Source organism: Mirounga angustirostris, unplaced genomic scaffold, assembly GCF_029215605.1.
Source record: "Mirounga angustirostris isolate CCGP_5_RB_7025 unplaced genomic scaffold, mMirAng1.0.hap1 SCAF_16, whole genome shotgun sequence".
NCBI lineage: Eukaryota > Metazoa > Chordata > Mammalia > Carnivora > Phocidae > Mirounga > Mirounga angustirostris.
Genome location: NW_026991724.1, coordinates 10,948,269 through 10,963,879, shown reverse-complemented (window position 1 = coordinate 10,963,879; position 15,611 = coordinate 10,948,269). Strand labels below are relative to the sequence as shown.

The following is a 15,611-nucleotide window of genomic DNA, read 5'->3' as shown; positions in this document are numbered from 1 at the left end:
TTTCTTTCCAACTGAGATAGACTGGGTGGCTAAGGGGCTTCTAGATATGGAATCATGCACAGTGGGCCTTATAAGCAGAAGAAAGGTATGTGGACACTATCCTGAGGGCACTAGGACCTGAACATTGGATAATTTAAGGCTGAGAAATAGCTTGATCTTCATGATCCAACTGAAAGCATGAAGACCAGGTATAAATCTAAAGACCAGCAAAGTGACCTTTGATGTAAGACAGGAAAAATGATAAGGGCTTCAACCACACAGTGGCATGCGGCTTAAGGAGGGTCTCACATACAGAGGGAAATTCAATATGATCTAGAGGAGGGTTGAGGTTGAAGGGGTGTGAAGACGATCTCTGGCTTTCTGATCTAAATAAAGTCGCTGAGGATCATTCATTGAAACAGTAGGATGCTAGTCCTCTTCACTGAGACAAAAGAGCTTTGAGATGTTCTTTGACAGAAAAATGGAAAAATGAGAATGAAAAAAAATTGACATTTAGGTTTTCTCCCACAAGCTAGAGATGTTGAAAATTTTATATCTAGCCATGTTTTGGTAGGAAAGAAGACAGAAGCCTTGAAAAAGCAGGACAAATCAAACAAAAATGAGTGTGAGTCCTTACTGGTCCCAAATAGAGCTTATCCCTAATTAATTGGTACTGTCTTTTTCTACGTCCTTCTTTCATCCTTTTTTTTTAAAGTGCAGGTGATTCTGAAATCCCGTGGGACTGCTGCTATTACTGTGTGGTGTCAGAAGTCGTAGATTACATTGTTAGGGGTTTGACGTAAAGCACAGCCTGAATGATAAAGCCCCATTACTGTTGTGCTGGCAGACACAAAACTTCGTAAATGCCGGTGTCCTTAAGGAATTTATTTATCTATGAACATGGAAATCCATTTCTTGAAAATATATGTGAAAAGTAAATGGCCGAATTCAACATCCTATTTATGATAAAAGCCAAAGTAGGAACTAAAGAGAACATCCTCAATCTTTTAAAAGGCATCCATGAAAATCTGACCGCTAATACCATACTGAGTAGTCAGACTTGAAATGCTTTCCCTCGGGCGCCTGGGTGGCTCAGATGGTTAAGCGTCTGCCTTCGGCTCAGGTCATGATCCCAGGGTCCTGGGATCGAGTCCCGCATCGGGCTCTCTGCTCCTTGGGAGCCTGCTTCTCCCTCTGCCTCTCTCTCTCTGTGTCTCTCATGAATAAATAAATAAAAATCTTTAAAAAGAAAAAAAAAGAAATGCTTTCCCTCTCAGAGGAGGATCAAGGCAAGGATGTCTGCTCTCACCTCTTCTATTCAACATCATACTGCTAGTCCTAGCACATGCAATAAGAAAAGGCATTCAAGGCATGTAGATCAGAAAGATATAAAATGTTCTATTTATAAATGATCTGGATTTCTGGGTAGGAATTCTGTAAGAATTTCTTTTTCTTTTTAAAATGAGTTTAGCAAGATCACAGGATGCAAGGTCAATATTCAAAAATAAATTATATTTCTGTATTTTCCTAATAAGAACTCTAAATTGAAATTTAAAAGCACTTTTTACAGTAGCACCAAACATATTAAATACTTTGGCATAAATATAACAAAATTACATAACATTGATGAGAAATCATTAAAGAAGAACTAAGTAAAAATAGGATAGTTGTAGATTGAGTCAATATTGTTAAGATGTCAATTTTTCTAAAATTGATACACATATTCAGTATAATCCCAATCAAAACCCAGTAGGTGTTTTTCTTTTTCCTTTTTTTCTTGTAGAAATTGGCAAGCTTATTCTAAAATGTGTACAGAAAAGCAAAGAATAGTCATGTGAGTAGATAAATAATTAAGGTAACTAAAACATTTTGAAAAATAAAAATAAAGTTTGAGACTTATACTCCCTGATTTTAAGACATATTACAAAACTACAGAATTCAAGACGATGTGATACTGACATCAAGATAGAGAAGTAGATTGAAAGAACAGAATAGAGAGCCCAGAATATATATATGTTCAGTTGGTTTTGAAAAAGCTGCCAGAGCAACTCAATGGAGAAAGAATAGTCCATTTCAAGAAATAGTCCTAGAATAATTTGAAACAAAACAAAACCAAAAAACCAAAAATCTCAACCCATACTTCAAACTGCATACAAAAATAACTCAAAATTAACCATGCACTTAAATATAAACCCACAAACTATAACATTCTTTAGGAAAGTATAGGAAAAAAATCATAGTGATCGTGGTTAGGCATAGACTTTTTAGATATAGCCGACCAAAAGCATGATCCATAAAAATGTTAAAACGATAAATTGAGTATCACCAAATTTAAAAACTGCTTTTAAAATGACATTGTTAAGAAAATGAAAAGAAAAGCCAAACACTGGGAAAAAAAAATTTACAAAATAAATATCTGAGGGGTGCCTGGGTGGCTCAGTCATTTAAGTGTCTGACTCTTGATTTCAGCTCAAATCATGATTTCAGTGTCCTGGAATCAAGGCCCATGTTGGGCTCTGCTCTCAGTGGGGAGCCTGCTTAAAATGCTTTCCCTCTGCCCCTCCCTCTACTCAGGTGTCTCTCTCTATCTAAAATAAATAAATCTTTAAAAAAATATATATGTATATACACATATATTTATCTGATAAAGCCTAATGTCTATGATATAGAAAGAATTCTCTCACAGATCAATATTAAAAAAAAATTCAAATTAAGAAGTGGGCAAAACATTTGCACATGCACTTCATCAGAGAAAATATACAGGTTTCAAAAAGCACATAAAAAATTCTCAGTCTCCTTAGTCATTAGGAAAATGTAAAATAATACCACAATGAGAATAACCATTAAAATGGCTAAAATTAAAAAACAAAAACCCCGACAATACCAAATGCTGGTGAAGATACGGAATAACTGGAACCCTCATAGCTGGTGCAAATGCAAAATGTTACAGCCACTTTGAAAAATAGTTTGGCAGATTATTTTACAGGTTAAACTCATATTTACCATATGATCCAGCAGTCCCATTCCTAGGTACACAAGAGAAATGAAAAACCTGTATGTAAAGTTTTATATTAGCTCTATTCATAGTCTCCTAAAACTGGATACCACCCAAATGTCCATCAACTAGTGGTTGACTAAACTTCCCATTTTACTGTGGTGTATCCATACTATACAGTGGAATACTACTGAACAATAAAAAGAAATGGAGTATTGATACATGCAACAACATGAATGAATCTCCAGTGCTTTATGTTAAGTGAAAGAAGCCTTATGTAAAATACTACATGCTGGACTATTATTCAATAACTAAGATACTGTGGAAAAGGCACAATCATGGGAGCAGAAAAAGAATCTCTGTAACAGCTTCAGGTGAGAGGAATTTTGCAAAGGGGAACAGGTGAAGGACATGTTCTTTTTTTTTCTTCTGTGTGTCCTTTTTTTTTTATTAACATATAATGTATTATTTGTTTCAGGGGTACAGGTCTGTGACTAGTCAGTCCCACACAATTCGCAGCACTTACCACAGCACACACGCTCCCCAACGTGAAGGATGCGTTCTGTATCTTAAGTGTGGTGGTGGTTTCATGGCTTTATGCATTTGTCAAAATTCCTACACAAAGAAAGGGTGATTTTTATTACTGTAAATTATCCTTCAATACATCTGACTCCAAAAAAAACAAAAACAAAACAAGCAACTACTATTATGAGTAGTTATAATTATGGTTGTTTAATTTTTTGCCTTTTTTAGAGCAATTTTAGGTTTATAACAAAATTGAGAGGAAACTCATATATCCCCTGCCCACACACACGGATAACCTCTATTATTATCAACATCACTCACCAGAATGCTACATTTTTTTGTTTTTTTTTTTTTTTACCAAGGATGATAATTGCTTAATTGAAAAATTGGTTCACTTAAAAAAAAATACCGTAGAACTAGGAGACACTGATGAAAAAAATTGACAACACAAACAAAGATATGCCATTCTCATGGATTGGAAGAATTAATATTGTTAAAATGCCCATATGCCAAAGCAATCTACAGGTTCAGTGGAATGCCTATGATAATACCAATTGTATTTTTCATAGAACTGGAACTAATAATGCTAAAATTTGTATGAAACTACAAATGACCTCAAATAGCCAAACCAACCTTGGGAAAGAAGAACAAAGTGAGAGGGATCACAATCCCAGATTTCAAGTATACTACAAAGGTATAGTAACCAAAACTGGTACTGGCACAAAAATAGACACATAGATCAATGGAACAGCATGGAGAGCCAGAAATAAACCCACACTTGTACAGTCAATTAATCTACAAGAAAGGAGGCAAGAATACACAATGGGGGAAAGACAACCTCTTCAACAAATAGTGTTGGGAAAACTGAACAACTGCATGCAAGAAATGAAAGTGGACCACTTCCTTACACCATACATAAAAATAAACTCAAAGTGGATTAAAGACCTGAATGTGAGACCTGAAACAATAAAACTCCTTAAAGAAAATACAGGCAGTAATCTCTTGTATATCAGCTTTAGCAGCATTTTTCTAGCTATGTCTTCCCAGGCAAGGGAAACAAAAGTAAAAATAACCTTTTGGGACTACACCAAAATAAAAAACTTTTGCACAGGAAGGAAAACCATTAACAAAACAAAAAGGCAACATTCTAAATGGGAGAAGATATTTACAAATGATATATCCGACAAGGGGTAATACCCAAAATATATGCAGTATAGATTATATATGCAGTACACGCACATGCATGCGCACACACACACACACACACGAATATTACTCAGCCATGAAAAAGAATGAGATCTGTCATTTGTGACAACACAGATGGACCTAGAAGGTATTATGCTAAGTGAAATAAATCAGACTGAGATAGGCAAATGCCATATGATTTCACTTATATGTGGAATCTAAAAAACAAAACAAAACAACAGAAACAGACCCATAGATACAGAGAACAAAATGGTGGTTGCCAGAGGGGAGGGCAGTATGGGATGGGTGAAATGGCTAAAGGGGATTGGGAGGACCAGACTCTGATTATGGAATGAATAAACCATGGGAACAAAAGGGACAGAATAGGGAATATAGTCAATGGCATTGTAATAGTGTTGGGTGATGCCAGATGGTAGCTACACTTGTGGTGAACACAGCATAGTATAGAGTTGTCAAATCTCTATGCTGTACACCTGAAACTAATGTAACATTGTGTGTCAACTGTCCTTCAAAAAAAAAAAAAATACCAGAAGTAAATTCATAAAACAGGAAAGGTTTTAGTAACACGGTTATTCTTCAAGACGCTTATAGAATCCTGCTGAATCTGTTTCTGATTTATATTAACTTTAGAAGCAAAAGAGTCAAAAGAAAGAATCACGGGAAAACATCTGGGTTTACTGGTTAATAGAGAGGTTCTAACTAGTGAGAGGGCATACCCATGTACTTTCCTTTCCCCCAGAAACAGTGGGAACATCCTCATTTTGAGGTACCATCCAAAGTCTTCTTGACTGGTAATCCCTCAACTTCAGCCTGCACAAAAATTAGCTGGAGAGCGTGTCAGCTGTGCTTGCAGTGTTTTCAGAACTCTCCCCAAATACTAAGGAGAAAGTGTGAATGTCCAGTATTGATGCACAGGGTTAAGGCTTTTTTGACATTCATCAGGAGGACATCTACAAAGACCTTTCCCTACTTCTGCACGTCCTGCAGCAGAAAGAAACCTCATGGACCCCTGATGGCATCTGGCTCCACTACCCCTTCATTTGCTTTCCTTCATCCGCAAAATCTCCCCAAGCCGTTTACTGAAACCTGTGACACTCAGGTTCACAGCCTTCCGCCATGAAGCCTCCCACAGGTCTCTAGAGGACCTCGTCTTACACTTTCAAAGAATGTTGAAAAAACGACAAAGATATATTTTTCATACTGGCTTTTAATTATTTTTGAGCCTCTTAAGAGCAGATCCATTGCTCATTTATTATTGTGTTCCTGGCACCTAGTACATTACCTGTTACATGAAAGATAATCGATAAATAGCAGTTTATGAAAGAATGAGAATGATCCATCATATACAGCTCAAGAAACCTATAGCTTTGAATTATTTGTAAGAGACAGGAATAAGGTTTTGATTATATAAGCAATTAAATGATGTGCAAATATATACTTTTAATGAAGAGCTTAGATTATATTGGAAGACTTATTCCAATTGAAAAATCACATAGTACATAAAAATCTAGTTCCATCTGAACCATTTTTCGTCAATACACTTGGGCTGTGGCAGCGAAAGTGTTTTCAAATGAGTACATGATACTACTTAATATTAATTGTTTTTGATTTTCACTTTTCTAATAGTACCGTGCCTTTATAAAACTGAAACACTTTCTACTTGGAGAAAAAAATATTTTGTGGTCTATTTTGTTTTGTTTTGTGTTCTGTTCTGACTTACATTGCTAGCTAGTAACTGGTAGTCAAGCTGTTTCACAAATGTGAGGGAACATTCTTTCTAACACTTCCAAAAAATTTCCACTTTTCTGAGACTGGCAATCCTGATAATTCTCAAGACTATAATAAGATGCTTTTGTGACAGTTTTATACACATGCATACCTTTATTTTTTGTTTTAAATATTAAATATTAGTGACTTAACTGATACAGTCATTATAAAATTTTAAGATATACAGAAATGTCAAAGAAAAGAGTATAATAATCACCAAGAGTCACACAGCTCAGAAATAATGATTAATACCAGCGAGTATTATTCCAGGCATTGCTAGGTATTTCTAGAGCAGGGTTTCCCAACTTCGGCACTCCTGACATTTGGCCTATTATGATTGGGGGCTGTTTGTGCATTGATGGACATTTAGCAGTATCCCTGGTCTCAACCCACTAGTAGCACCTTTCCCCTAGTTGTGACAACCAAATATGTCTCCAGAAATTGCCAAATGTCTCCTGGGGGCAAAATTGCCTCAGGTTGAGAAGCACTACCCTAGACAAAAAAAAATAGAAAAAGGGATTGAGAAATAAGTTTGCAAAATTTTATTAATAGAAATTGACAGAGAAAGGAGAAACCAAATGGAAGCCAAGGAAATTGCTTTACATTATTTATGTATCTCATAAATATATGTTCTACTTGAATGATCCCACTAAACTTTAAGAAAAGATTATGAAAATTTGAAAAGTTATAGAGTCACTAGGTTTCATATTAAATTCATTTTTAAATTTTGGACAGTATTGATCTATTGTGAAAAATGGGAAAAGTAACACTCATTTGCCCTCTTCTCTCCTTTTTCTCCCCCACCTGTCCTTTTGGTAGTTTTGCTGTTATTTCTATAGTTGATTCTTAATGCCTGCCACTAGTCTGTCATCATAGCCTCTCTATTCTTGAATGATTTTTTATTTTGATCTATTTCTTCTTGGATTGCCTTGTCAGGTAGCTGATGTTTTCTGTTTTTCCTCCAGGAAGACCCATGAGTGTTGCATTTCTTGAGTTTGCATGTGCTTGAGAATATTTGTTGCTTCAGAACTCTAAAACAAACTTTGCAGGTTTAACTTTATATTATCTTTTGGTAACAGCTTTAGTAAGAAATAATTCACATGCCTTACAATTTACCCATTTAAAGTGTACAATCTAATCATACTTTAGTATATTTAATCATTTTTGTATATTACAGAGTTATGCAGCAATCACCACAGCCAGTTTTGGAACATTTTCATCACCCCAAAAAGAAACCTAGTCCCATTGAGGAAACATTCCCTTTTTCCCTCCCACCCCGACACCAACCCCAGTCAACAACATTAGATGAAAACACAGAATATGTGGTCTTTGTGACTGGCTTCTTTCACTTAGCATGATAGTGCCAAGATTTATCCATGTTGTACCATGTGTCAACACTTCATTATTTTTTATGACCAGATAATATTCCATTGTATGGATAGGCTACATTTTGGTTACCCATTAATCAGTTGATGGACATTTGGGTTGGTTCCATTTTTTGGCTATTATAAATAATGCTGGTGTGAACATCTGTGTATGAGGTTTTGTGAACATATGTTTTCATTTATCTTTTTTCTTATATAATTCAGTTATCTTGAGTATATTTCTAGGAGTAGAACTTCTGGATTATAAGGTAACCTTACATTTGAACTTTTTAGAAACTGGTGTAACATTTTGGGGGGGGTCACCCTTTGTGACTTTCACCATTTGTACATACTTTTCTACTTTTGTCTGCACTGAGAGATGCAGTCATCTTCTCTTCCACAGCTTTTCTAGATATCTTTTGCTGACATTTCATTATGAAGTAGGGTTTTATTTTTATTCTTCCTCAAAAAAGATTTGTGTGTGCTTTATTCTCAGATTTCTTTCAAATTTGAGAATATTTGCCTATTGCTTTAACAAAAAAAGTAGGCTGGATACATTTTCTTTCAGAAATTTGTGGATAGTGCTCCTTTGTCTCCTGATATTGAATATTGCTGTATTATGAAGACAAACTGGTTTTTTCACCTTCTAGATGACTGGCTTTTTCTAACTGAATACTTTAAGGAATAATTTCCCCTAAAGGCCAGTAACTTAACAAGGATACATCTCAGTGTTGTGCATTGGCATTAGTTTTTCCTGAAATTCGATGTGATGTGGTAAAATGTATAAAATGTACATTTTTAAGCAGTTTGTTGTTGCAAATGTGATCTAAATTTCTGCTCTCAGTTCATTAATCTGAACAAGATAATCTTTTCAACTCTGGCATTTGAATTTTTCTAACTATTTTATTCAGTGTATTTCTTTTTTTAAAAAAAAGATTTTATTTATTTTTTTACACAGAGAGAGGCAGTGAAAGAGGGAACACAAGCAGGGGGAGTGGGAGAGGGAGAAGCAGGCTTCCCGCAGAGCAGGGAGCCCGATGTGGGGCTCGATCCCAGGACCCTGAGATCATGACTTGAGCTGAAGGCAGACGCTTAGCAACTGAGCCACCCAGGCGCCCCTCAATGTATTTCTTCTCAGTTAATTCATTGTTGAAATTTTATGTCAGTTAAGGAACCCCCAAAACTTACATAGTTAGAAAAGATTGTTCTAAGTTTCTTGTTCTAAGAAATTCTTGTCAATAAAATTAGTTTTTTCATTTTGTCTGTATTGACTTGTTCAGCTGTCTGAGAAATCATAGCTGCCCAAAATGCATTAAATAATCACAGGTGCATGTAGGCAATAAATAACTTTGCAGAAATTACATTTGTAGACTGGAGAAAGATATTGACTAGTGATTTGGTTAATTTCTCTTCCATTCGAAAGAGTTCTGTTCCATTTGACAGACTACATATAAACCATTAAAAAGAGTGAGGATCAATTCCATTTCAACAGATAATCATATAATTTTGCAAGTTCCACTATGTCTGATAATCCTCTACCATTAAGAAATTCTTTTTAAGTTTTATATTTTTATTTTCTTTCCTTAGGTTTTCTTTATTTAATTTCCCTGAAGTTTCTTCACCTTTTTACCCCTTCCTCCTTTTCTTCTTCTTCCTTCTCTCTCCTGGCCCCCTCTTTCTACTTGTTTACTTAAGAATTTGAGTGTATTTATTAAGATACATATAATACAACCAAACTAGGAGCAGTTAATCCTTCTTATCGCTACTTTGACAAAGGAAATCTCATAATTTCATTCAACAAATATTTATTGAGCCCATACATTTTACTATGCCTTCCCCACATCCCAAGAGAAAGACAGACAGAGAGCACACACACAAAGGGAACAAAATAGACAAAAGTATCTGTATTCTTGGAGCTTGAGTTCTCTTGGGGGGGAGGTAGACAATATATAAGTAAAATATATGATATGATAGATGCTAGTAAGTGTTGTGAAGACAATATAGTTGAGGTGGGGGTGGTATGGGATTGGAAATTTTAAATAGAGTGGTCATAAGATGCTCAATAAGAAGGTGGCATTTGAATAAAAATCTGAAGGAAATAGGGAGCAAAGCATGTGTATATCTGGCAAAGAGTACTCTAGACAGAGGAAGAAGCCAGAGTAACCATGCAGAGATGGGAATGTTCATGGAACAGCAAGATGGTCAAAATGTCTGGAGCAGAGTGAGCAAGGAATAACAGAAGATATTCGAAGATCTGGTGGTCAGATCGTGGAGGGTTTTGAGAGGTCTTTATTTTTCAAATTCAATGAGATTGGAAAACATTAGAGAATTTTGAGTAGAGGATTGGTGTGATCTAATTTACATTTTAATGAGATTTAATGGGGAAGGTGGAAGCAGGGAGGCCATTTATGAGACCATATTGCCAACCCAGCTGAGGGATCATGGTGGCTTGGGCCATGGGCACAATAATGATAGTTGTAGTATGGGAATAGTTCAAAAGCAGAAGCAGTACAGTTTGCTGATGGATCAATGTAGGCTGCAGAAGAGTCAAGAATAACACAAGGTGTTTGGTCAAATAATCAGTTGGAGGCACAGAATTGGCATTAATCAAGAGGGAGAATATTGCTGGGGTCAAGGAGTTGGAGAAGAATATGAAGAACTCAGTTTTTGAACATATTAAAGTTGAGATGGAAGTGTTCAGGTAGAGATGTGGAGTTGTTAGTTTGAGAGTTCCAGGCTTCGGATATGTATTTGTAAGTCATCAGCATATTTAAAGCCATGAAATGGACCAGCAGGAGTCATTGTGGATGGAGAAGTGTAATGATAGGAACTGGGGGTGTTCCACCATTAATAGGTTGAGGAGGTGAGGAGGAAGAAAGAAAAACAGAATTATAGCACTAATGAGAAAGGCAAAAGAGTGTTGGTGTTCTGGATCCAAGTGAAGAAAATGTTTCAAGGAGGGGAAAATAATAAACTATGTTAATTGTTTTCGATAGGTTAAGTAAGATGAGGACTGAGAATTGACAAAGGACTAGTAACTAGAATATATAAAGAACCCTCAGAAATCAACAGTGAAAAAAAGAAACAATCCAATTAAAATATGGATGTTATGGATTGAATTGTTTCCCCACCCCAAAGTTTATATGTTGAAGCTCTAACTCCAATGTAACTGTATTAAGTGGTAGAGTCTTTAAGGAGGTAATTCAAGTTAAATGAGGTCATAAAGGTGGGGCCCTAATTTGGTTGGACTGGTGTGCTTATATGAAGAGAAAGGGACCCCAGAGAGTTCTCTCTTCCCACCTGTGCACAGAGGAAAGGCCATGTGAGAAGGTGGCCTTCTGCAAGCCAGAGATATAATGGATAAAAGACATGAAGAGAGATTTCACTAAAAGGCCACAAATGGCAATTAAACACACAAAAAGATACTCAAAATCATTAGCTACTGGAAAATGTGTATCAAAACCACAATGAGATGTCACTGCATACCTTGCAAATGGCTGAAACAAAAGTAGTGACAGGAATTCAGCCAGGACATGAAGAAACCTGATCACTCACACATTGCTGGTGGGGATATAAATGATATAGCCATTCTGGAAAGGAGTCCGGCAGTTTCCTAAAAAGTAAAACGTTGCAACTCTCCATACGACTCAGGGACGGTATTCCTGGGCCTTATCCCAGAGAACTGAGAATTTATATTCATATAAAAACTTGTACCTGGGTGTTTATAGCAGCTTTGTTCGTAATTGCTGAAAACTAGAAAGAATCCAGATGTCTTTCAATAGGAGAATGGTCAAACTGATTTTCCATACATGGAATGCTGTTCAGCAATAAGAAGAAATGAATTACTGACACACATAAACCTGTCTTATCTTCAGGGAGTAAATCTGAGTGAAAAATATGTTAATCTCAAGGGGCTACATACTGTATGCCTTTATTTATAGCACATTCTTCAGATGACCTCGGAGAACTGACTAGGGGTTGTCACAAGGTTACAGAAGGGGTGAGGCAGGAGAGAAGTGGGTGTGGCTATAAAAGAGAAGCATGAGGAATACTTGCAATGATGCAGATGTCCTGCATCTTGACTGGTATCAGTGTAAACATTCTGGTTTCAATAGTGTGCTATGGTTTTGCAAGATGTTACCTTTGGAGAAAACCAGCTAAAGGGTACACAGAATCTTTCTGTATTATTTCTTACAACTACATGAGAATCTAGAGTTATCTCAAAATAAAAATTCTAATGAAAGAAAGTATATTTCTGCCTTTTACAAATGATTCTTACACATTCTAGGAAGATCTGTTTGACTAGTAAATTATCCCTTGCCTTGGAGTTTCTATATTTTACTTCATTTTATTTACTTTAAAGAATGGTAGTGTTACCAAACTTACCGAGTTTTACACATTAAATATGCACAGCTCTTTACATGTCAATCATACCTCAATAAAGAAAGAAAGAAAGGTAGGGTTAGCATGTCATATGCATTCTACTTTTAAAAGTAAAACACAGCGCCTTAAAAAATAACAGCTTTTTCAAATATTGTCCTTTTTTAAAAACAGCTTTATTGTGATATAACTTATATACCATACAATTCATGTATGTAAAATGAACTACTTAATGGCTTATAGTATATTTATAGCATTGTATAATCATTACCGCAATCAATTTAAGAACATTTTTGTCACGCAAAGAGAACTCTCCACCCGTTAGCGCCTATCATTCTCCAATTGCCTTTCTCCCCAGTCCTAGAAAACCACTAATCTGCTTTTTGTCTCTATAACTGTTATTTTAAAAGGATAATCTATTCATGATATAAATAAAAGCTTAGCAGAAGGAATATTTTTTAAATTACTTCTAATCTTGGCATTTTACCTAGTTAATTTTCCTAAATGAGCTCTTTTTACTTTGTGTATGGAATTGAATCTTTCGTACCTCTTCTTCTTCTACGGATCCCATTATCCGTTACTTTTTTTTTTTTTTTGAAAGATAAAAGGTGGAATTCCTGAAGGAATCTTTCCAAATTTTTAGTACCCTATACTGAATTGAATTGAAAATATATTAATTATGAATTACTTAAAATTATTTACTATTACTAGTGAATCACATAGAATAACACATCATGATTTGTTTTTGTTGGGCTAATAAAAGGGGTCTAACTCTCCTGACGAATCCAGCAAGTGATTGCATTCAAAGTTGCTACTGGTGCAGCTTAAGGATTTTTAAGCCACTTCAGCCAGAAACTCTTTCTTCAAAAGACCTGCAGCTTCCTGCTCGTGCCTGCCTGCTGGGCTCTGCTCTGCCACCCTCCCTCTCCCCTCCTTTCTCTGAGGCAGTTCACATTCTCCTGGGTGCTTCCTAATAGCACAGTCTGTAAAGAGCTGAGGTATCATATGCCATAAACATTATTCGATCATGGAAGTATTGGCCTTTGCTTTCTTTATAATTGTTTTGAATTAGCAGCAATTTCTTGCTCCAATAAAATGTTCTCTATTTTTTACCTATTGTGAATCTGCACAATAAGGTTTGCTAACTAGACAAAATAGGCACGATTATGTGTGTGAGAATGTTTGAGCTACCTAAGGTAATAAATTGTTTTCATTGCTGTAAAAGCATTCATTGTAAAGATAGCAGCAGTTCAAAGAGTTGTTCCTTTGTTTCAACCAGTTCCCTGAAGCCTTCGATAGGATGCTTTATTGGGTTAGTTGTGATATATAAATGAAACATCTGAAGTATTATGTTTTATAATGATATTATCTAATTTAGACCTTTAAGGAATTCTGAATGTTCTTTTAAATCTGACCAAATGAATAAGATTCAATAATATTCCATAATTTAGAGTTACAACTTTAATTTTCATGTATATCACATTCAACAGAAAGGCATTTAATCCCTTTTAAAAATGGGACAGGTAAGACCTTTTAAGAACACAAATGTGTTGTTATACCTGACTTGGTATTTTGCATTTTCTTGCGTTCTTTCCTAGAGATCCAAATGTCTCATCATAGAAATAATTGTAAAATGGAAATAAGGACTAGGCTTGTCAAACTCAGATAATAGGCAGTTTCATTTGGCTTTAGGGGGAAAAAAAGCCCTCAAAGTATATTCTCAGCTGAATAAATTCAACTCTAAAATTGTTCACAGATGAGCTGAGAATTGACTTTTGAATGAGGTCCCTAAGAAAAACAGAAAAAGTAAAATAGATACAACCACTGCTTGTTCGGTCCGAAATTTATACAAAATAAATTAAAATCTAAGGAACAGATAGAATTGAGTCGAGTCTGTGATTTTTTAACTCTAGGTATCTGTTCCCTGCAAACATAACGAGCCATTGTTTTGAAATTACTGTTTTCTAACTTCAGCGGATCAATACGTCTTCGAGAAAGGTAGTTTAGGTAGAATTTTGTCCAGTGTTGTGAGTGTGTATGGAGGCAGTTGCTTCAAACTCAAGATACATGTTCATGGTTGATGTGTCGAGAACTTGCTGGTGGTAGCAGTAATACATAGTTGGTTTCTCTGATGGTGTTTCTCATCAACCACACATAGCCACTTGGATCTCACTCCTGCCACCTCGTGCCACTGCATTTATATTTTATTTCCCAAACGGTCAGCTATAGGAGCCCCATGGTATTTTTCCAAAAGGAAAGTTGTCGATACAGCACCAGCAAAATGAATGGGAAAAGTGAAGATAAGTTGCCTGTGGACAGAAATCATAATTAAATTATAGTCCACATAAGTTTTTCTCAGATCTCTTAATTTATACCCCAGCCTTTTACCCATTTTTCTCCTTATATTGAGCATTTTTCAACTTTTTCAGAGTCCTTTCCTGCTGTTTATCTACTTCACTATTACACGCGAAGTAGAAGGTAATTCTGAATGAGAAGAGCATTTTCATGAGGAGATCAGCATAGCACAGACTAAGTAGTGTCTTGATCTTTAATTGGTTGAGAGTATTTCGAATGCCAGTCTCAGTTTAGAAAATCGCAAAGCCCATTAATGAAAACAGTTAGTTGAGGGTGTAACTCTTTGGAGTGTGTGTGTTAGAAGTGTCAGAACAAAAAAATGCTTTGAGCTTCTTTCGATTTTTTGTTATTCAAAGGAATGTAGGTGTTTCAATTTTCAAGTTATACAAAAAATTCAGTCTATTAATCAATAGTTGGCAGATTCTTATATCACTTAGGGCAGAGGGTGGTGTTTAGGGTGAGGCTGATTTTCTTATATAAAATATAACATTCAGACCATTTCTGCAGTGTTCATTTCTCTCCTATGTTGGAAGGAATCCAGGATTGCAATCCTTGGGCTCCCATCCTGTGTACTATATAGTTAATAGAAAAAAGAAAAGCAGGTTTGTATAAATGCTAAAAATAGAAAATGTAATTATGTCATTCATTTTATTTTATGAATTTTTCTTTTTGATTTTTTCCTTTTTTTTTTTTTTAAACAGGGTCATTTTGGAATTCAGCTTCCTTCAATACTGAGGCTTCATACCTTCATTTTCCTACTTTCCATGGAGAACTTAGTGCAGATGTGTCTTTCTTTTTTAAGACAACAGCTTCATCTGGGGTATTTTTAGAGAACCTGGGGATTACCGATTTTATAAGGATAGAGCTACGCTGTGAGTCTCCTTTTCCTTAGAAGCTTGTGGGATTCTATTTAATAGTAAATCCTTTAACTAATTGTTAAACTACTGTGTTTCTACTTTATCAGCTAAATCTTTTCACTGTGTCCTTTTGGAAAAAAATCTATGATATTAAGTTAGCCTTTCTGCTAGAAAATAATTTAA

At 35.5% G+C, this 15,611-nt stretch overlaps 1 protein-coding gene across 1 annotated transcript in view; it reads left to right on the top strand.

The window, feature by feature from the left end:
- CNTNAP4 (contactin associated protein family member 4) overlaps positions 1 to 15,611 on the top strand; it is a 258,405-nt gene that overhangs the window by 209,433 nt on the left and 33,361 nt on the right. Inside the window, exon 16 of the mRNA XM_064580174.1 lies at positions 15,273 to 15,443. Coding sequence (XP_064436244.1) covers positions 15,273 to 15,443 — 171 coding nt within the window. The remainder of the gene's footprint in view (positions 1 to 15,272; positions 15,444 to 15,611) is intronic.